The 22,141-nt window shown below is 42.8% G+C and overlaps 1 protein-coding gene across 1 annotated transcript in view; it reads left to right on the top strand.

The window, feature by feature from the left end:
• Nucleotides 1–22,141, top strand: part of unc5da (unc-5 netrin receptor Da) — a 282,848-nt gene that overhangs the window by 206,579 nt on the left and 54,128 nt on the right. Inside the window, exons 3-4 of the mRNA XM_036588857.1 lie at nt 8,198–8,341; nt 8,947–9,050. Coding sequence (XP_036444750.1) covers nt 8,198–8,341; nt 8,947–9,050 — 248 coding nt within the window. The remainder of the gene's footprint in view (nt 1–8,197; nt 8,342–8,946; nt 9,051–22,141) is intronic.

Here is a 22,141-nt window from a genome sequence, read left to right as displayed (position 1 = left end):
GTTCCCGTACCAGACAAATCTTACCATAGATAATGGCAGTGATGTAGGGGTTTTGCTATTTACATATGAAGTAAAGAATGTTGTCACTGTTAGGGCAAAACCTCATATCTCCAAAAAGATTTTGAACATTGTTAACTTAGAATGGAAGTTAGTGCAACAAGATTTCATTCTAAGTCATTTTGGACCATTTCTATTCAGTCATTTATTGTTAAATGTTGACAAAATGAAAAGAGTTCCTGGCGATTTACAATCATAAAAATATAATACAAAACACCTGATCATTGTACTGTCATGGTAATTTGGTTTTAAAAACTTATGTTTATGATAATAAGCTCAAAAAAATTAGTCACCTTGCGTATTTAAGGTGATGACTATTTTTTTGTCCGGGGAGCTTGTGAATAAAAATCCCTTCACTTTCAGGCAAGAATTTCTTCTTGAAGTCAACGCAGGTCCTTCACAACCAATTTCTGAAAGAACTCTCTTCAGGGAAGTGATTTGTATTCACAAGCTGAGAAACATGCCAGTGGTCCCCGTCCATCAGTTTCATCTTTCGGCCACAATTCTGACAAGAATTTCCTCTAGACTGGGGTTTTTGCCACTGCTGGTAGACCTGTATGACCATACGCTTCGATACACCTGCAAATTCAGCTACTTCCTTCACACTGTGGCCTTTTGCACACCCAAATGCAATCACTCCTTTTTGCCAATCATTAACATCTGCTTTGCGACCCATTTTCCACATATCAAAGAAGACATTCACTGCACTGTACCACCTTTTCTCAATCTATGAATCTCGTCGCACAACCCGCAGGTATTTATAGACCAATCATCCTCGTGCAGAGCCATCTGCAGGAGCCTAAAGTTACTACCACCTTAAACATGCACAGTGACTAATTTTTAGTCCGGGGAGCTTATGACAAAAACTGAAAAGTTCACGAAATGATTACAATATGCTGTGATGCTTGACTGAAAGTTATTAAGTGCATTCCAATCACCCTCGAAGTTCCCTGCAAAGTGTACTGAACATGGTATTCAGACTCCAAACCACAAGGAGTGAAAAAGTTCCATTGGAAGGGAACTTCAAACTGCACAGGGAGTTGTGAACAGAGGTTTATCACTTCACAGGAAGCTGTAGGAAGGTGTACCCATCAGTCATTGCAGGTCTCTTGAAGTTTTTTGTTTGATTATGATGCTGTAGGACGTTCCGAATGAAGATATTTTTCAACTGCAGTTGCCTGAACCGATATTCCCTACTCAGGTAACAGTGCTGCTTAGGGACCCTGTGGAACAGAATGCAGCTATACATAGTATTCAGTTACATCATTAAGAAGACCACGTCGCCATTTTGTAAGGCAAGCTGTGACTCTGATAGAGCTCATCTCATCACCGTTACGGAATTTCCAGCCCTGCAAGTGGATAAAAACCAATCTAAATAGACCGAAATGACCACTAAAAAGATTTAAAGACTTGTAGCTGCTTCATATGCATCTCCAGAAAATGCTACGAGGAGAAGATTAGCTAGATTGGTGGACTGGATCTGTATAACCTGCACATCTCCACAGTTCAGAACATTTCAGGGTGTGATATTTTATAAAAACTAATAAACGTGGCTACCAAAGCTGCCAAAGCTCTTAAATAATAAAACCATACATAAACATGAAGCTCAAGTCAGCTTCTTATTCGCTAGCTTCCCATTTTTCCGAATTTTTCATTCCACCTTAAATGGTGCTGCGGTGACACGATGTGGACTGGAACGTGAAAATAATAACGCAGCGGGAAATCTGAACTTTTGACTTTAGCTCTTGTTTGTCATCACTACAACCACAAATCAAATGAAATCAAGTCAGTACACTCAAATACTCCGGTTAATGTTCTTTCACGATTTAAAAAGGTTTAAAAACGTGTTTTACTGCCTTTGCGGGATCAGTGATGGCTTTGTTATCTCATTACAAACAGCCACAGCACTGCTGAATGAACTTGAAGTTGCCATCCAAAGTGGTGGCAGCTTGATTGTGACGTCATTGGAATACTATTAATTGTCCTCTTTCAGCAGTCCATGGTTGCTTGGGAACAATAGTCTGCTGTAAACTCAGAATTGTTTATTGCAAGTATTATTAATTTATAGCTTATAGATATCTCATAACAACCTACCACTGCGCTCAGCCTACAGTAGATTATTGCTTATCTGAGTTAAACAGGTTCTTTAATTGGCGTATAGGAACAGAACTGGTGATGCTTTATAAAATACAGAACCTGGTACTGGATGGTTTGACTGAATAAATGAATGAATGAATAAATGAATGAATGCATCGACTATTTATAGTGATTTCTTTATTCTGGAAACCATTTCCCTCCCAAATGCAATCACCTCAGCCAACAGCAGCATGTACAGTAGTGCCACCCTTTTGAATCACATGCCAGCTGTGCCAGTCTGTGCCAGCCTTCCTGATACTGGTGCATCCCAGTAGGATTGCTGGCTCACAAAAACATTGTTTGTTTTATCCTTCAGCACACAGTCGCTCATTAAACACTAATTATAGCCATAAATACTGTGGATGGGCTTTTACCAATCGACTGCTTTCAGCTGAGTGCCTGGAATTTAATAAAACCTAAAAGGCCCACATGTCAGTTTTCAGTGTTGGTGTATGCAGTGGTGAAAACGCTACACATATGCAGTGAATCTTCAAGGACAAATGCGGTAGCCAATAATGGTGGCAGTTTCTTTGATAATTTTTGGACAGCTTTTTTAATGTCTGAAAAGAAACACCTACCTTGTACTTTTACTCACTGGCCGCTTTATTATAAACACCCGCCTTGTACTTTCTCTAGCTGGCCGCTTTATTAGAAACACCCGCCTTGTGTTTCCATAAACTGGCCACTTTATTAGAAACACCTACCTTGTGCCTCCACTAACTGGACACTAATAGAAACACCTACCTTGTACTTTCTCTAGCTGGCCACTTTATTAGAAACCCCCACATTGTACTTTCACTCACTGGCCACTTTATCAGAAACACCCACCTTGTGTTTCCACTTTCTGGCCACTTTATTAGAAACACCCACCTTGTACTTCCACTAACTGGCCACTTTATTAGAAACACCTTTTACTTCCACTCACTGGCCACTTTATTAGAAACACCTTTTACTTCCACTCATTGGCCACTTTATTTGAAACTTTATTAGAAAGCCCTGCCTTGTAGGGGTTTATCAGAGTAACAAATGGGAAATAGATCAAAGAAAACCACTGACTACATAACAAACACCAGTAATGGTAACATGACACTGTTATATTACTGAACAAAGTTACATTACTGACAGCATGTGACATCTGTCAAGTAGCAGAGTTCAAGTCAAGTAGTAGGGAAAGAGCTTTGGGACGGTTATGAAGTAGCGCCTGCTGATAAGCGTTGCTGTTTAGATTCTGAGACGTTTGCAGACACAGACACACAGTCTCGCTCCATCTCACGCACACATACACACACAAACAAGCATTCAAAGCACATAATCCTATATTTATGAAACAGCAATACAACTAGGGCAGAGAGCTCTGCTGCGTTCCCCCGCGAGCCTCGCGTCTTCTTCAAAGCACACCCAGCACACACGAGAACAATAAACAAGCCAGAAATAACTGACAGCCCACATAATGTGTGCGATAATTAAAACCCGCTCGATCAAACGGGCGCTGGTCAAAGACACACGGTGAATTGTTTCCGAAACAAGTGTAGCTGTCAATGACATGCAAATAAAGCAAAGGCTTAAAACATCACCCTCATCAAATACCACCATTATTAAGTTCATTCCTTGCGTGAGTCTAATAGGGAGCCAAATATTGTCATAGTTCATTAGCTTTCCGCAAACGCCACGACTTGGAACAGTCCCAGATCTGTCTGAAAAAGTCCTTTGACTCGTAAATGTAATTACGAGCCAACAAGACCCGTCTTTAGCTCTTTAACGTGTGTCAAGTCGCTTGGATGCTGCTGATCTGAAGTGGTTTGTTTGTGTGTTGGCGTGCTCGGCCTGCTCCGAAGCGTACCGGCTCTGCTCGGAGAGTGAGGCTTTTTAAAGTGTTTTAAGTCTCGTCTACTCATTTTTACGATTTTGTTTTAACTATTATCTACAGTTTTTGTGATGTTTTACTCCGAACTGGCAGAGAAAGGATGCTGTTGGTCTTTTCTGCTGAGAGATTTTTTCAAATAACCTTTTTTCTGTTTTTTCCTCAGTTTGATTTGGCCAGTTCTGCCCAAGTGCCAATCACACTTGCGTTCCCTCCCTCACGTAAAGTGACTGATCTCCTGCTGCTCTGAGTCCCAAACAATACTCCCAGCAAGTAGCTAATTTAAGGTTTTTGTGCCAGTCACCCATCCCTCTGGTACCGGTGACGGCCGCAAGAGGCGGCGGGGTGCCCAAACCCTCCGGTCCCGCAGCGAGGCCACTTCACTGCACCTCTCGTTTAGTACCAGCGGGGAAGACTTGGAGCAGGGGCGGTGACAGGGAGGCGCAGCGACAAGCTTTCTTACCCTGTAGGCTCAGGTGTCCTTAATGCGTTGGCAGCATGGGCACCTTTAAAAGAGCAGAAAGGTAAAAGAGAGGGAGGAGAGGGACGAGCAGCAGCAGAAACAAACTGACGAGCTGACGGGTTTTGAAACCTTTGCAGGATCCTATGAAAAGTGATTTACTTAATTTACGTAAGTGACCTCTTTTTCAGAAGCACGGTCCAGTAGTTAGCCACACACTTACAAAAGATGGTTCCTCAGGGATTCTTTAGTAAAGAACATGGTTCTATATAGAACCATGAACACTCAAAGAATCCTTTGCATGATTACAGGTTTTTTGCATCATGAAATGCATCATTGATGGAGAAGGTGCTGTGGAACCTTTCTGAACAGAGTTCTACATAGCACCAAAAAGGGTTCCTCTATTGTAACAAGCCTGACATTGAAACAATGAAGAACACTTTTTGGGGCTACGTAGAACTCTTCTCAGAAAGGTGCTATATAGAACCATCCACAGCACATTCTCCATTGATCTGAAGAACACTTTCACAATCCAGAGAACGCTTTATGTATAGAAAGCGTTCTTTCAATATTCGTGGTTCTGTTTAGAACCATTTTACACAGCAAAAGCTTGTTGTTCATTTTATACTTTTTGCTCAGTATCAAGAAGAGCAAAGTGGTCTATTGTCCTGCAGGGGGGCTCAAATGTATAGGGCTTGGCCACACCGATTGGTGGTATCGCTCCCCACTGCCACTTGCGCTGAGTTGTTTACATTGCATGGGAGACACCACTGTCAATCATTTTGCATTCTGACATGGCCACAAAATCAGAGGAGCAGCTCGCAAGGTAACAAGTCCAAGAACACAAGTCTGTTCTTCACCTTCTTGGTATTGAGAAACACCCAGAGTGATTCAGGGAGGTTTGGTGTGAAATGGTTCAGATCTCTTTGCAGTGGTGGTGATAGGAACCAGGGGTCGCCATGACTACAACACAAATATAGACATTTTATTTACTATCCAAAACCACCAGTGAACCTACACGAGTCTTCTGAGTTTATATGGAATATTGATGATGGTAAAATAGTGCTAAATCTGTAAAAATGAGATTTCTTTGGGGACTATTTTGCCTCACAACGTCTTTCATGTACCCCTCCACTACAAATGTGTGGAGCCCTGCTGGTGACATCCCGTATAAATAAAAATAATGCGTGGCCACTCCGTATTAACGCTTGGGTATAAGATCCTACTGCGTGGCCACGACTTAGTAAGGCATGGGAACAAGGTCATGCCTTGTTAAACTGTGGTCAAGGCTTAATTATCTCATTCCCAAACCTTACTAAGTCACGACAATGCAATAGGATCTTGTCCCTATGCCTTACGAAGTTGTGGCCATGACTTAATTATCTTATTCCTACACCTTACTAAGTTGTGGCCACGAAGTAGGATCTTGTCCCATGCCTTACTAAGAAGTGGCCATGACTTAATTATCTTATTCCCATGCCATACTAAGTCGTGGCGAAGCATTATGTTAAATTATACGGGATGTCACAAGCAGGGCTCCATATGAATGTGCTAAAAAATATATCGCTGTTGTTAGAAGAAAATCTTGTGTCTCCAAAATGGTAACTTTACAGGAGAAGGAAAAAACCTACTTTACTTTCAATGTAAGTCAATGGAACCAGAATTTTTTCCGAGTCATTTTAGGTCATTTCTTTTAGTCAATTCATCATGACATTTACATACAATGTAAAGGACTACCGGGATTTTCAAATTATGTCAAGAACTGAAAAATGTCAAAAATGGAGAACAGCGATGTGTTCTAGACAAACACTTTCTCTCAAATCTATCGTAAAACAATGTCTCAGGCATCATGCTTCACGTTCACAAACGTTTTTTGTAATAACTTCATCTGAGGGAGCTTTTAGAAGCATTAAACTCTTCAGAACTGAGCTCTAGTTCAGACATTTCATTGATTCTTGTTCATCTTCTACTGAATTTTCCTCTCTTCAGATAATTATTTTGGAGAGGTAATGGACTTGTCTGCTGACCCCCTGCTGAGGATTTGCCTCTGTTTTGGAAAGGTCCAATAAAGTCACATTCCTCCTCCACTAATTTCCACAGAAACGTGAAGTGCTGCTGTAACCTCAAAGGTCTAGTTTGGCTTTCATGCTTGTGAATCCACTTTAATCAGTTTTTACGGTGCAGCCACGGTTTCAGGATGGTGCACGTTTCGGAGATTTTAGAGTGTGCAGGTTTCAAATGTTCAGTTTAATAAAGTTGATAATGAGAGCGCATTCAGATAATCACTTTCAAACCGCACTGCTGTGAGTGCTCAAACGGTTCTCCCATCATCCCATCCTGGGTCTCCAACGTGAAATGATGAGCGGCACGATGCTGTTGTTTTCTTCTGATGCCAGTGCTGTTTTCCTGAGGTGGTGCTTAGTCTTGAGGCAGCGCCACCTTGGGCATCACACACTGCTTGGATTTTATGCCTTGCAGTTCAGATTCAATATTGAGGCAGTTTCCTGCTGACCTTTTAAGGCCGATCAATGAGATACACCGTTGGATGTGATGTGGCAAGAAGCTAATTCTCTTTTGTGAGTTCAGACCATGTCTCCAGCATGGAGGTGGTAGAATGAGGGAAGACTGATTGAGGGAGTGGGGAGAACTCTGAGAACTTGAGCTGGAGTTCTGGGGCTTCTGCCTAGAGCTAGAAGGCCAGACCCCCTCATAGCTGTAACAGGACTGATGTAGGACTGAGGAACAGGAAGGAAGTGGGGTGGCGGTGGGGAGTGTGAACACTTTGTCACGGGAACGGAAGGTGAGGGTGTGAATTTCTAGGGCATTAGATGAATTAATTAATGCCACTTAAAAATTATGGTTCTTCAAGGGTTCTATAGTAAAGAAAATTGTTCAGTAAAGAACCATGAACACTTCAAGAACCTGTTGCATGATTAACAGGTTCGTCTATTGTTACGATGTCAAGCTTGTAACAGTAGAAGAACCTTTTGGGTGCTATATAGAATCTTTTTTTTTCGAAAAGGTTCTGTATAGAACCATCTTCAGCACATTCTTCATCAATCTTTCATGATGTAAAGAACCCTTTAATCATGAAAAGGGTTCTTTGAGTGTGCGTGGTTCTACGTTGAACCATTTTCTTTGCTAAAGATTCCTTGAAGAATATCTTTTTGAAGTCTGTAGTCTAGTTAGTTGTAACAACATCAAACAACACCTTAGCAACCACCTGGGATTCTGTAGCAATGGCCTAGCAACACCTTAGCCACCACCTGGCATAGCCTAGCAGTGCCCTAGCAACACCTTAGTAACCACCTGGGATAGCATAGTAATGACCTAGCAACACCTTAGTAACCACCTGGGATAGCATAGTAATGGCCTAGCAACACCTTAGTAACCACCTGAGATAGCATAGTAATGGCCTAGCAACATCTTAGTAACCACCTGAGATAGCATAGTAATGACCTAGCAATACCTTAGTAACCACCTGGGATAGCATAGTAATGACCTAGCAATACCTTAGTAACCACCTGGGATAGCATAGTAATGGCCTAGCAACACCTTAGTAACCACCTGAGATAGCATAGTAATGACCTAGCTCCTGAACGACAGCGAAACCACATTTCACCCTCCCATTTACCCAGAAGTAATCATAAGAACAGGCTGGTGATCTCTGTCTTCCCCTGCAGGTCTGAAGATCCGTGAGGTGATGATCAATGTGTCTCGGCAGCAGGTGGAGGATTTCCACGGTCCTGAGGACTACTGGTGCCTGTGTGTTGCCTGGAGTCACCTGGGCACCTCCAAGAGCCGCAAGGCCACTGTCCGTATCGCATGTGAGTGTCAGCATACATCAGTCCGTCTTTTAAAAAGCTACGGACTGTATACAGATATTTTAGTGAAGCTTTTCCAACATATACTCTCACTGGCCACTTTATTAGAAACACCAACCTTGTGCTTCCACTCACTGGCCACTTTATTAGAAACACCCACCTTGTACTTCCACTCACTGGCCACTTTATTAGAAACACCCACCTTGTAATTCCACTCACTGGCCACTTTATTAGAAACACCTACCTTGCAATTCCACTCACTGGCCACTTTATTAGAAACACCCACCTTGTACTTCCACTCACTGGCCACTTTATTAGAAACACCCACCTTGTACTTCCACTTACTGGCCACTTTATTAGAAACACCTACCTTGTGCTTCCACTCACTAGCCACTTTATTAGAAACACCCACCTTGTACTTCCACTCACTGGCCACTTTATTAGAAACACCCACCTTGTACTTCCACTTACTGGCCACTTTATTAGAAACACCTTGTGCTTCCACTCGCTGACCACTTTAGGTCCACTATATAGATGGACAGTTTCTCAGCCGTGTACCATTTATCATTGGTCAGTTTCTGAGCACAGGACTGCTGTTTTTTTCTTAGACCTGAGGAAGAACTTCGAGCAGGAGCCGCAGGGCAGGGAGGTGCCAATCAAAGGCATGATCGTCCTCCACTGCCGCCCACCAGAGGGGGTGCCTCCAGCTGAGGTCAGTTCAAACGTCACTGAGCCCCCTGTTTGTGTACATACGGATGTTCGGACATAATTTGAGATATTTTAAGATACTTGACATGACGAAACAGTCGTGGGTTCTCCGAGTGGTCATGTGCTCCAGTGGAACGTGTTTTGTCCTGAGAGAGAGTGTTTGAGGAGTGTGACCCACATTAAAGCCTTCAGAGCAGCACTGCATTATCACACAGGAGCACAGGGTGATTATTTATTCAGCAGCCTGAGAATGATGCTCTCTCGCTCTCTCTCTCTCTCTCTCTCTCTCTCTCTCTCTCTCTCTCTCTCTCTCTGTCTCTCTCTCTCTCCGTTTACCCCTCTTTCTCTCTCTCTGTCTCTCGCTCTCTCTTTCTCTCTCTCTCTCTCTCTCTCTCTCTCCCTTTACCCCCTCTTTCTCTCTCTCTTTCTCTCTCTCTCTCTCTCCCTTTACCCCCTCCTTCTCTCTCTCTCTCTCCCCCTTTACCCCCCCTTCTCTTACTCTGTCTCTCTTCCTCTCCCTCTACTTTATCTATCTATCTATCTATCTATCTATCTATCTATCTATCTATTCTCTCTCTTCTCTATCTCTCTATCTCTCTTCCCTCTCCCTTTTATCTCTCTCTTCTGTATCTTTCTCTTTTCTCTATCTGTCTCAGTCTCTTTTTCTCTCTTCACTTTTTCTCCTCTCTCTTTCATACCATTTCTATCAACGTCTTTATCTATCTCCCCTTCTCCCATCTCTTTGTCTCTATCTATCTATCTATCTATCTATCTATCTATCTATCTATCTATCTATCTATCTATCTATCTATCCCTCCTTTCTATTTCTGTCTCTCTCTTTCTTTTCTCTCTATTTATCTGTTTCTCTGTGTCTTCGGTATGTTTGTATGTTTTTCTCTCTTCTTTCTTCTTCTTTTCTCAATATCTGTTTATCTCTCTTCTATCTCTTTCTCTTCCCCTTTTCTCTTTCCCTCTCTCTCCCATGTCTCTTTCTCTCTCTCTTCCTTTCTCTCTCTCTCTCCCTCTCTCTCTCTTTCTCTTTCTTTCTCTCTCTCTCTCTCTCTCTCTCTTCCCAAACCCCCTCCCTCTTACTTTAATCCAAACTCAGCGATCTTCAGTTCAGTGTGAGTGAATCAGTATCGATGCTCAACAGATTTTGAGTCTGCGATTTGAGAACCAGATAAGGATTTTTGTTCCTGGACAGAGATCGGTCCGCCGCTTTCATCCACCTTTGATCTTTTTTTCCTGCTCTCAGTTCAAAATCTCTTTCACAGAATTTGAGATGAGCTGTTAACCTTCAGAGTTATTACTATCGAGCGTGCAGTGCTTTCAGTTCTGCGTTTATGTTTGTTTTGCATTCTCTTTCAAACATGTTCTAGTCTGAACTTCTGACTTCTCCTCACAAAAACAGGCAAAAATATGTGAAGGATGTTATTTTCTTTCTGCAGAACAAGACTGCACTCGGCAATAACTCTTCATTTCATAATTAATATTCAAATCATAATAAAACATCTCCTCCTCTACCTACAGACACGAGTATAGAGGCTGCATTTTCCATTCTCCACTTATTTCATAAGACGAAGATCAATAATTTGGAGATTAATGGACTTATTTGTGTTTATAATCACTCCAGCTGGTTTCCTGATACGTTTAATCTGCAATGAGAAACTATCAAACACTGAAGTCACGAGACCGAAGTCAGTTTCTCGTTCGCCAGGTTTTTGTCCGAATTTTCCCGTTCCACCTTAAATGGTGTTACAGTTAGCTACATAGTTAACTACATTCTGGCGCCTCAGGCACCATTTAAGGTGGAACGGGAAAATTCCAACAAGAAGCTGGCGAATGAGAAGCGACTTCAGCCTCATAAAAAGTCGAATATTAAGAGACATTTTACAAGAAACTGTTCAACTTTTGAGGAAAATTTCCTGAGATGCGAGAAAAGCTGAGCTAAAACTTACAGTTGAGCAAAGTAAGCCTCCATTTGTGTTTATATTATATTTTTTAGCCTATACTACAACATTGGCACATCCTGATACATACTTACAGCCAAGATGGTAAAACATTACTTCAATAAAAAGGACATGAAATGTCGAGGCTCCCAAGGTGGTTAGATTTTTGTTAAAACTTGACAAAATGGCTCTTCTTAACATTTGGCTTGCCGACCCCTGACTTATTTTAACAAGCAAGTCAGAAGTATTAATAACAACAAGTAAGGAAATAGCATGGGCACCCAACTGCCATCACGCCACAGTTCGGGTCATTTGCGCTGAATGTCCTCCCTCAGATGCTTTAGAACAGCCGACATTGACAGTTTTACCCCGGAGGACGAATTCACAGCACACAACCTCGTGAATGTGGATGAAAACGGCGAGCATGCTCTTATTCGTGCTCCTGAACTGATGCACCTTCTTCGGTCTTGGAGACTGTGCGCTCCTCCACTACGAAGACCCGACTCTGGTCTCTGGTGATGATCCTCAACATGAAGATCGGGTCGTCCCAGTCCTGTTGACGGAGATCTTGGAGGTGCCTGTTAAAAGTGGAGATGTTCCTGTTCCAACGGATTTTAACAGTTTCCTCGACGGTGAGCAGACGAGCCTGACACACAATTGGTTCAATTTCTTGGATGTTTTCAGGGGTTGTGCTGGTGGGGGGTCACCCTGACCTCTGATCGTCCTCTAGTGACATTCTGCCCATCTTGAAATGTGAATGCCACTCAGAACACCTCGTCTTGCTCATGGCTTCATTGTTTCATTGCCATAGACTTTGGCATTCTTAAGCATTTCCATCGCCGCTTTCCCGAGTTCGACACGGAATTTGATGTTTGCTCCATGGTGAAATCACAAATGCACACCTGCAAGTGATCAAAAAAATGGATATACACAGGTCCTGATATTGATCACGTGACATACCGTGGGACACTGACCCACAAAAGTTGTTGCTCGCACCTGCTGCATGTGTATTACCATGCCATGTTCTGTTCCTTCGCAACAGGAACAGTCTCAGAACTTCCTGCTCGCACCTCATAAGGGACTATTCCATGACAGATCTTTTACAGTGCTGTCGTGTAACAACATGGAATAGTGTTGATATGATATTGATGTTGATAAGACAAGTATTGAAAAATTATTAAGCCGATAACCCACACCAGTGGGTTCCCAAACTTTTGCAGCTCATTGCCCACACAACTGACCGCAAAAGATTCAGCAGCCCACAAGAAGATTTAACCAGTCTTACTTTTTCATATGCAAAGACAATAATCAATGTAGCCTGCTGAATTTCTTTCGACTGTACAATCACACAACAAAATAAACAAAAAGTTTGGTTTGTAGCCATTTATCAGTGTTCAATGAACTACATACATGCAGGGAGATTCACTCGAAAGAGGCCCCGAATATTCTGCTGTAACTCCCATTAGGATGAAGCAATCTGAACCAAAAAAATACGCCTCATACCTTGATGTGTGTGTAATCGATTACATTTTCAGACGGCCTCCACCATGAGAAGGAATCAATGATCCTTTCGTTTCCAGTTTCCGTACCATCTTCTGAATAACACTCTTTGAGGGTTAATCACGAACACCATATTTCTTCCTAAATTCACTCTGACACTGCTCAAACGAACTGGTGACCCAATAGGTTTGCACCATGAAGACGTGCTGCTCAATACTGTACACCACCATCCTGATGAGAAGTCGAGTGACTGAGTGAAGGAGTACGGGGGTTTGCACCCGGAAGTTGCAAACAGAGGTTATACATCGCGATGGCTGTCCGGCGCCTACCTCATCGCTAAGACGCAGCGGCATCCCAGCTTGTTCGAAGCTCCATATACTGAGGAGCACATTGCACGTTGTTTCGTTCAGATTGCTTCATCCTAGAAAGAGATATTACAGAAAATTTGGGGCCTCTTTCGAGTGAATCTCCTTGTATAAACATAACCAAGTGGCTTTGTCAGTTACTATGTCATGTGTTTTTGCCTGACCAAATTATGAGCTGGACCTAAATAAGATGTTTTATCTTTTGAACAATTTTCTCAACAATAGTATTTGGATAAATATCTACATATTGCAATAACATTTTATGTTATGTTATGTAATAAATCACCAATTGCAGTTCTAGCAGTTCCACCATGACCCACTAGGGGGCTGCAGCCTACAGGTTGAAAACTACCAATCTACATTATGGAGAGGAGGTTCTTCTATGTGATTTTCTATGTGTTGAGAGGGAAAATCTAACAAAGGTATACAAGTAAATAGGCAGGAAATCAGAAAGTTTGTCGCTGCACATGTAAAGTTAACGTTGTTCCACGTTCCACAGTCAGAACAGAGAGCTGTGCAGCCTCAGCCGTACATAAGGCTAGAACTGATGTTAGCATAGATAGCTTTAGTGTTATTAATGACTCAAAATTTACTAATTACTCTCAAAATGTCATGAATATGTTACTTACTGTTTGCAGGAAAAAGTCATCTCAATACTCGTTACTTCTACGCTAATCTATACCAAATTATCTCACAGTGTTGAATGATACTGTTTGTTTCAAGTGTTATTTCTCAAAACAAGCAACATGAGCTGCCAATACAGTGAGATAATTCCACTTAAGTAAAAAATACATTACATAATCTACTATTGTGCAGTGGGTAGCGCTGTTGCCTCACTGCAAGAAGGGTCTGGGTTCGATTCCCCGGCCAGGCAACCAGGGTCCTTTCTGGAGTTTGCATGTTCTCCCTGTGTCTGTGTGGATTTCCTCCCACAGTCCAAAGACATGCAGTCAGGCCAGTTGGAGAAATTGACCCCTAGATGTGAATGTGTATGTCTGTGTGACTGCCCTGTGATGGACTGGTGACCTATCCAGGATATTTCCTGCCTTCCACCTGATGAATGCTAGGATAGGCTCCAGCACCCTCCGTGACCCAGAAACATAAGTGGCTTAGAAGATGGATGGATGGATATTCTTATAGCAATTTCAAAATGAAGAATATCAGATGTAATCACGAGATTTAGGATGATTTCACTCGCCAAGCTATCCTTATTTGCAGTGTCGCACCATTGCCTCACTAACTTAAGTCAAGTCTGTGCTTTCAGGGGGCCCCATTCCTGTCTTTTTCCTAGAACCCCAAAATCCACCCTTAAATCCCCCTCTGCCCGCCCAGTTTCCCTATCACTGCAGTGAGACAGCCAAGAAGATGATGATGATTGAAATCTCTGGCCATGGATCTCCAAGGAAACAGCGGAAACAGCTGGCTTTTTAGCATCTGCAAGCTTTGCTCGCCTTGTTTTTCGAACCGTCTCGGAGAGAGCCGCAGCATTAACTGGGCCGTCATGTGGGCACATTCTTGCCAGCTGAAACGAATGAGAGAGAGAGAGAGAGAGAGAAAGAGTCGCATGCCATCTGCCATATTGGAAAGCGAGCCAAAATGGCTGCGGCCTGTGATTTCAAGATAACAAAAAAAACAGCCACTAGAGCTAATCAACGTCCACCGGAGCCAACATGGCACCCCGCGTGAGGGGAAAGGCACCTCGCGAACGTGAGCCAGGCCCGGCTCGGCCCCTGGGGCCAAGACAGGGCCGTCTCAGAGGACTATGGGTCAGCAGCCAACACAGCAGTGCACCGCTTCTTATCCAAATAGAGTGTTTTGGGTTGCCATGATGAGTAGAATGGAGTCACAGATACCAATGTAGACTTTCTAAATCCAAAAGTTGGGGATACATTCAGAGACCAGGGCCACGCTGAGGCTACACTCTGTAAGATTTAGGGATTTGGAGACCTCTCTGGTGGAAATGTGTAATTGCACACAACATGCAGAAGAGCCTCTTCCCCAAGTGGATGAATCTGATAATTGAAAGAGAATTCAATGACAGCTGAGTCAAAACTGGTGAAGGAGTGAATTATCTACTATTGTCATCACATCTTTATCAGAATAATGTTGATTTTATATTTTAGGCCCAAACATTGAGCCGGACCTTCCTTCTGAGCCTGTGTGTGTGTGTTCAGGGTGACCCGCAGCAGCGCATGGACAGTATATGTTAGTCACTTGTTTTTCCGTGTGACATCTTTCAAATTTAGCTCAAATAATGCAGCTTTAAGTTGTTTAAATCTGCTGCCAGAGAGTTACAGTGCACGTCCACGTTGGGGATAGTAATACGTACGAGGATCAAGGCTTTCTGTGTGCTGCCGTGTTCTATCACTGTATAACAGATGCACAAGACTTCCTTAATTCTTCAGTGCACTGTGATTTTTCTTACACATTAGTTTCAAGTTAAATATAATAGTAATTCACAGTAGATTCTGATTATTTCATAGTAGTTACATAGTAGTAGATACTGAATAATTAATGGAAGTTACTGCATAATCTATAATAGGTACTGAATAATTCATAGTGAATACTGTATATTTAATGGGTGTTACTGGATAATCTATAATAGGTACTGAATAATTCATAGTGAATACTGTATATTTAATGGGTGTTACTGGATAATCTATAATAGGCACTGAATAATTCATAGTAAACACTAAATAATTAATGGGAGTTACCGAATAATCTATAATAGGTGCTGAATGATTCACAGTAAATACTGAATCATTCATGGACGTTACTGAATAATTTTTAATTGGTACTAAATAATTTCTAGTAGATACTGACTTTAATTAAGTAATTTTATAGTAGATACTAAACGGTTTAAATTAGGTATTGCATGATTCATAGCAGATACTGAATATTTTATAAATTATAGAATCATTTATAAATTATAGAATAATTTATAGTAGTTACTGAGTTCAAGGAAAGGATCAATTAGATCTTCAACCAACAGATTTTATTTAAACCTATATAACAGTGTTTTTCAACCTGGGTGCTGCAGTCCCTAGTGGGCTGTGGCGGTACTGCATTTTCTGTTTTTTTTTATTTCATATTCATTGCGGCACAAACATTTTACTAAGCATAATTTTAAATATGACAAATGTTATTAATTGTTTTTAGTTACTAATTATTAGCAAAAATAAAACTATATATCAAGCTCAATGATTTTTCTGGCAAAAGAACGAGACCGGGATGGCTAGTTTATGGTCTGAAGACTGGGACTCGAGTACTACAACACTACTGGACAATGAACATTTCAATAATTCATAGTAGACACTGAATAATAAGTCATTCAGAAGTAAAGTATATTAAGTCTTAGGAGTAATAACTGAATAATAATAAGGTTTTGAAGGATTACAGAACTTACCTGTGGCATGCGTTTGTCCCCTGGGCCCCAGTGACGACCGTGACAGCCGGCAGGAAGGCGGTTTTCCTCTCACTGCCATCCTTGCAGGGCTTGGTCCTTGCTCAGGGTTCAGGCCCTGGTATCAGGCTGGCCCTCGTGGTCGTCATCGTGGCCCGGGGGGACGGGTGCATGCCACATTGCCATTTTTGAGAAACAAGGTCTCGTTACAACATTGCTGCTAATATGAAGCACAATGGAAGAGTTGCTGTTTAGAGAGTTATGGAAAAGAAAATATCCAACATATGAATATGAAAAATGACAGGCCGCTCCAGCGGCTCCATCTGTAATCATGGCCACGCCGGGGCAAAGGGTCGAGCAGGAAAAACACCAGAGCCAGAAATGCACCCCAGTAGCTTTTCTCTCTTTCTTGGCAGCGAAGTCACAAAACATCGCACTCACCAAAGCGATTTCTTCTTGAAAAGGTCAACCACTTGGCTCGCCCGAGAACAATTTGGTCGCTGTTTGTTTTGGCACTCGGAGCCACCGTCCTTTGTTTGTTCCCAGTTGAAAAGTAAGTTGTGTGAAAATATCATCTCCCCTTCCTCCACCACCCTCCCCCCAACCAGGCTGTGAGATGTTCTCCGGTGACTAATGAGCACGGCATAATGAGAACAATTACGCCATCATGGAAATGAAAGCGGCGTATTAACTGTCAAACTAAAGTTCACTTGGATTAGTCATGGTAATGAAAAGGGAAAAAACATGCAGGTACTTACAAAACTCTCTTATTAACAGCGAAGAAGCGCTACCAAGTGTTAAACGCGAGTTAAGCTGGCTGCGTCCCTTAAACGATAACATTTCAAAGCAAAACAGTGTCTTGGTTTGAGTTCGTACGGTGCAGATCCAAAGTCCTAATCACCACCTTGTTTGTCCTGAGACCTCCCCCCTGACTGTGATTGGTCCTAACCACTGTTTTGTTCCTTCTAAGACCTTACCCCTGGCTGGGATTGGTCCTTCTGGTCCTTCTGAGGAATGTGCTGTTTCTTCTGAGACCTCCCCCTGACTGTGATTGGTCGTAATCACCTCGTTATTTGTTCTGAGACCTCCCCCTGGCTGTGATTGGTCCTAATTACCACTTTGTTTGTTCTGACACCTCCCCTGACTTTGATTGGTCCTAATCACTGATTCATTTGTCCTGAGACCTCCCCCTGGCTGGGATTTATCCAAATCACTGCCTTGTTTGTCCTGAGAACCCCCTCCCTGTATATGATTGGTCCTACTCACCACCCTGTTTGATCTGAGACCTCCCCCTGACTGTGATTGATCCTAATTACCACCTTGTTTACTCTGAGACCTCTCTCTGACTGTGATTGGTCATGATCACCACCTTGATTTCTTCTGAGACCTCCCCCTGACTGTGATTGGTCCTAATCACCACCTTGTTTATTCTGAGACCTCCCCCTGACTGTGAGTGGTCCTAATCACCTCGTTATTTGTTCTGAGACCTCCCCCTGGCTGTGATTGGTCCTAATTACCACTTTGTTTGTTCTGACACCTCCCCTGACTTTGATTGGTCCTAATCACTGATTCATTTGTCCTGAGACCTCCCCCTGACTTTGATTGGTCCTAATCACTGATTCATTTGTCCTGAGACCTCCCCCTGGCTGGGATTTATCCAAATCACTGCCTTGTTTGTCCTGAGAACCCCCTCCCTGTATATGATTGGTCCTACTCACCACCCTGTTTGATCTGAGACCTCCCCCTGACTGTGATTGATCCTAATTACCACCTTGTTTACTCTGAGACCTCTCTCTGACTGTGATTGGTCATGATCACCACCTTGATTTCTTCTGAGACCTCCCCCTGACTGTGATTGGTCCTGATCATCACCTTGGTTTCTTCCGAGACCTCCCCCTGACTGTGATTGGTCCTAATCACTGCCCCATTTGTCGCTAAAACCTCCCCCTGACTGTGATTGGTCCTGATCACCACCTTGATTTCTTCTGAGACCTCCCCCTGACTGTGATTGGTCCTAATCACCACCTTGTTTATTCTGAGACCTCCCCCTGACTGTGATTGGTCCTGATCACCACCTTGATTTCTTCTGAGACCTCCCCCTGACTGTGATTGGTCCTAATCACCACCTTGTTTCTTCTGAGACCTCCCCCTGACTGTGATTGGTCCTAATCACCACCTTGTTTATTCTGAGACCTCCCCCTGACTGTGATTGGTCCTAATCACTGCCCCATTTGTCGCTAAAACCTCCCCCTGACTGTGATTGGTCCTAATCACTGCCTCATTTGTCCTGAGACCTCCCCCTGACTGTGATTGGTCCTAATCACCACCTTATTTCTTCTGAGACCTCCCCCTGACTGTGATTGGTCTTAATCACTGCCCCATTTGTCGCTAAAACCTCCCCCTGACTGTGATTGATCCTAATCACTGCCTCATTTGTCCTGAGACCTCCCCCTGACTGTGATTGGTCCTAATCACCACCTTATTTCTTCTGAGACTTCCCCCTGACTGTGATTGGTCCTAATCACTGCCTCATTTGCCCTGAGACCTCCCCCTGACTGTGATTGGTCCTAATCACTGCCTCATTTGCCCTGAGACCTCCCCCTGACTGTGATTGATGCTAGTCACTGTCTTGTTTCTTCAAAGACCTCCACCTGACTTTGATTGGTCCTAATCACTAAACTAAATCTGTTGATACAATCTGATTCCGAAATCATCGTACATCCCTATATTTTACTGTTGTACTGACTCATCCCAAAAGAAATGAAGAGAAGCGACACAGGTGGGCTTTAACCAAATTAGTTAATTAATTAATTGAACAAGGTGGGCGAGATTCCCTCCTTATACACCTTCTTTTGACTGTCTCTTCCCCTCTGGTTGCAAGTAAAGGTGGGAAGTGATTCCAGCTCTGGGATGATCCCGTTATAAGCCATTTGATGTGTTCCGGGGTTAATTGAATTGACCTGTTTTATCACGTGCCTTATTTTGGTGTCAAGGTTCAACCTGTTCCATTCTTTTCCTGGAGAGGTGGAGAGTGAACCACCTGCTGAAGGTCTCTGCGTCATTAGCCCTCAGCAGATATGGATGTGAATGACCTCTCACCATCGTGATTTTTCTGCCCTCGCCTAAGACGATGTTGCCACAGTCCAATTCTCATCTTCTCTGTGGCCATCTCAGTGGTCTCCTGCCTCACATTCTCAAGGCCCTCTCTTTCTCTTGAAAGCCATTTCGGTCACTGTTCGAATGTTTTGTAGTTGGGTTTGATCCTCTTGCAATCTCATAGTTTCGACATTTGCGCTCATTTCTAAAACAGGCTGTGAACTCAGAGCTCCACTCTTTCATCTTCTCGGGTGACATCAAAGCCTTGGACCTCTCTCAGACCTCCGAGGCCACCATTAGCTGCGGAGAAATCCACCCCGCTCTTTCAACCGCGCCACACAGCGGGTCGATACTGGCTGACGCTGCCATCAAAGAGTGTTTAGAGAGTGTTGGCAGTGGAGGAAGTCGTGGTTGGTGGGCGTGCCTTTGCAGCGCTCCACGTTGGCGGCACTTTAATGGGAACAAATGTGCCAATTAGACAAATGTGCATTTCCTCTGTTCCTGGGGCAGGGAGGGAGGAGGGATTATGGGCCTCATAGCGAGTCTGTCCCACTGTCTGCATCTTTCCTCTCATCATCCCAGCTCCAACCTCCCCAGAGGCCCTCAAAGACCCAGAAACAGCCCATGAATACTAAACAGAGAGCGAGAGAGAGAGAGAGAGAGAGTTTCAGAAACTACCGCTCATCAAGACAATTTTTCCAGAGAGGTAGAACTTACAGAAAGATACTTAGGCTGTCAAGCTTAAAGTAATGAATTGTGATTAACCATGTTATTTTGTTTAGTTAATTAATTGCATTTGTCTTTTTTGCTCAAATTTGATTAAGATCAAGATGACTTTACTGCCATTTGAACCACTGGTGTATTGGAACTCTTACACAGTTCTCAGTCAAACAAATAAATACACAACTATAAATGACAAATTTGCTTTGTTTATACAGTCAACTTCTTCATGATCGTTTTGTAAGTTTGCTGCTTGTTGATTTACCATAGGTCTCCTGTCAGCCCTGTCCAGCAAAGTCTGCAGAAGGTGCTGAAGTTTCAATTAATAACCTATAAGAACCTGCATTTGAACAACAGTTCTACAATCACATATTCCGTCATTAAGCGCACTTCAGTCTGCACTACGGATGGATTGAAGGGTCAAACTAGGAAATATGCATACATTATTACAAACGGAATAAGATATATGTTGCTGTCAGATATGATATTCATGCCAAAGTTGCTCATCCAGGGAGTCCAGGAGATTTTGAAAAGGTAATCTACACATTACCTCACCCCCTATTGACAGAAGTGTAAGAAATATATGAAACATAACTGCTGGGTTTGGACAGAACTGGACAAAGTATACCCCCCCCCACTAAGCAGACAGAGGTTGCGTGGCCAGCTGTGGTGTGGATAGCTGATGTTAGCTAGGTCCAGAAACAGTACCCCTGGCAAACTAACATGCTGGCACTGCATTCACTGAGCATTCAACATTGTTCCAGTTATCTATAGTGTTAGATCTGAAGAGGCCTCCAATACTCATCTGACTGATTTTCCTCAGCTATTTTTAAATTATGAAGTAAGCCTGCATGCCTATATTAATTTTAGACTACCCTGCAGTGAGCTGAATGCTGGTTCGTGAACTCTTATAGATCCTGGAATATCAAAATTAGTCACTTCCCAGTTCTACTCGCAATTCAGAAATTGCCCCATTGAATGACTAAGACATGTTTATGAGCAGCAGATAGGGCTTAATACCCGTCCACCAAGTTGCAAGTCTGTGTGTCCTACAGGTGTTTTTGTGGAACCTGTACCCTGTCAGGGGACTACCATAAGAAGGATCTGAATGGTATCTGAGTGAAATGGAATCAAACTTTCTAAATCAACCCAAAGGTAAAAGAGGAGCTTACAGTTTGAAGTGATGGTGCTAGAGTCACCACCAGAGTTTCAACCACCTTGGAGCTTCATGCTAAACAAAACTGTGCAAATCTCACCTGCATGAACTGACCCTCCTGCTGCTGCTGCATAAACTCAGACTATCTAATTAACCATTGCTCCGCCTGTTTTTCTCCATTTTTGTATTCTAATATGTTATACTAAGGCTGTTTGCTATCCGGTGTCGACCAGAGGAGGATGGGTTCCCTTTCTGAGGCTTGGTTTCTCTCAAGGTTTCCTCCTCTTGCCCTTAGGGAGTTTTTCCTTGCCGCTGTCGCCATTGGCGACGCTCATGGGAGCTCAGACCTGGATTTTTCTGTAAAGCTGCTTTGTGACAACACTTGTTGTAAAAAGTGCTATATAAATAAACTTTGACTTGACTTGGTGCACTCATCAACGTTAGGACAGCAAACCTGTAGCTGGCCCATGGATGTAATGTAAGTTAGCACGACTGAAAACTTCCCACAAAAAGTCTAAGTGAATCTGTAGATGAGTGTGGAGTGCACACTGCATGCAGTAAAAAAAGAAGCATTACCTTTTCCAAGGGAGAAATGGTTCTGTTAAACCAGACTATACCTTTACTTTAAAAGATATCAGATACCTGGTTTACTGTCTTCAGACAAAACTGACAAAACTAAAATGAATGTTCCCAAAATATTGATTTTGAAGATAGAAAGTTGTCTAACAATAGCACTTCACTCGCTAGCTTGTTTTGCTTGTGTTATTGATTGTACGGATGTTAAAAGAGCACGGGCTAGCCGAATTGGGTGGCAGGTTTTAGACGTGGCGTACCCTCGTTTGCGGTGGATTTTGATAGATATTCTCATTATGAGATCCCGTCTGGGCCTGCAAGACTATGGAAGCT

This window comes from Colossoma macropomum, unplaced genomic scaffold (genome assembly GCF_904425465.1).
Source record: "Colossoma macropomum unplaced genomic scaffold, Colossoma_macropomum, whole genome shotgun sequence".
Lineage (NCBI taxonomy): Eukaryota > Metazoa > Chordata > Actinopteri > Characiformes > Serrasalmidae > Colossoma > Colossoma macropomum.
The sequence above is the reverse complement of the archived record's forward strand: the minus strand, read 5'-3'. Positions and strand labels throughout refer to the sequence as shown.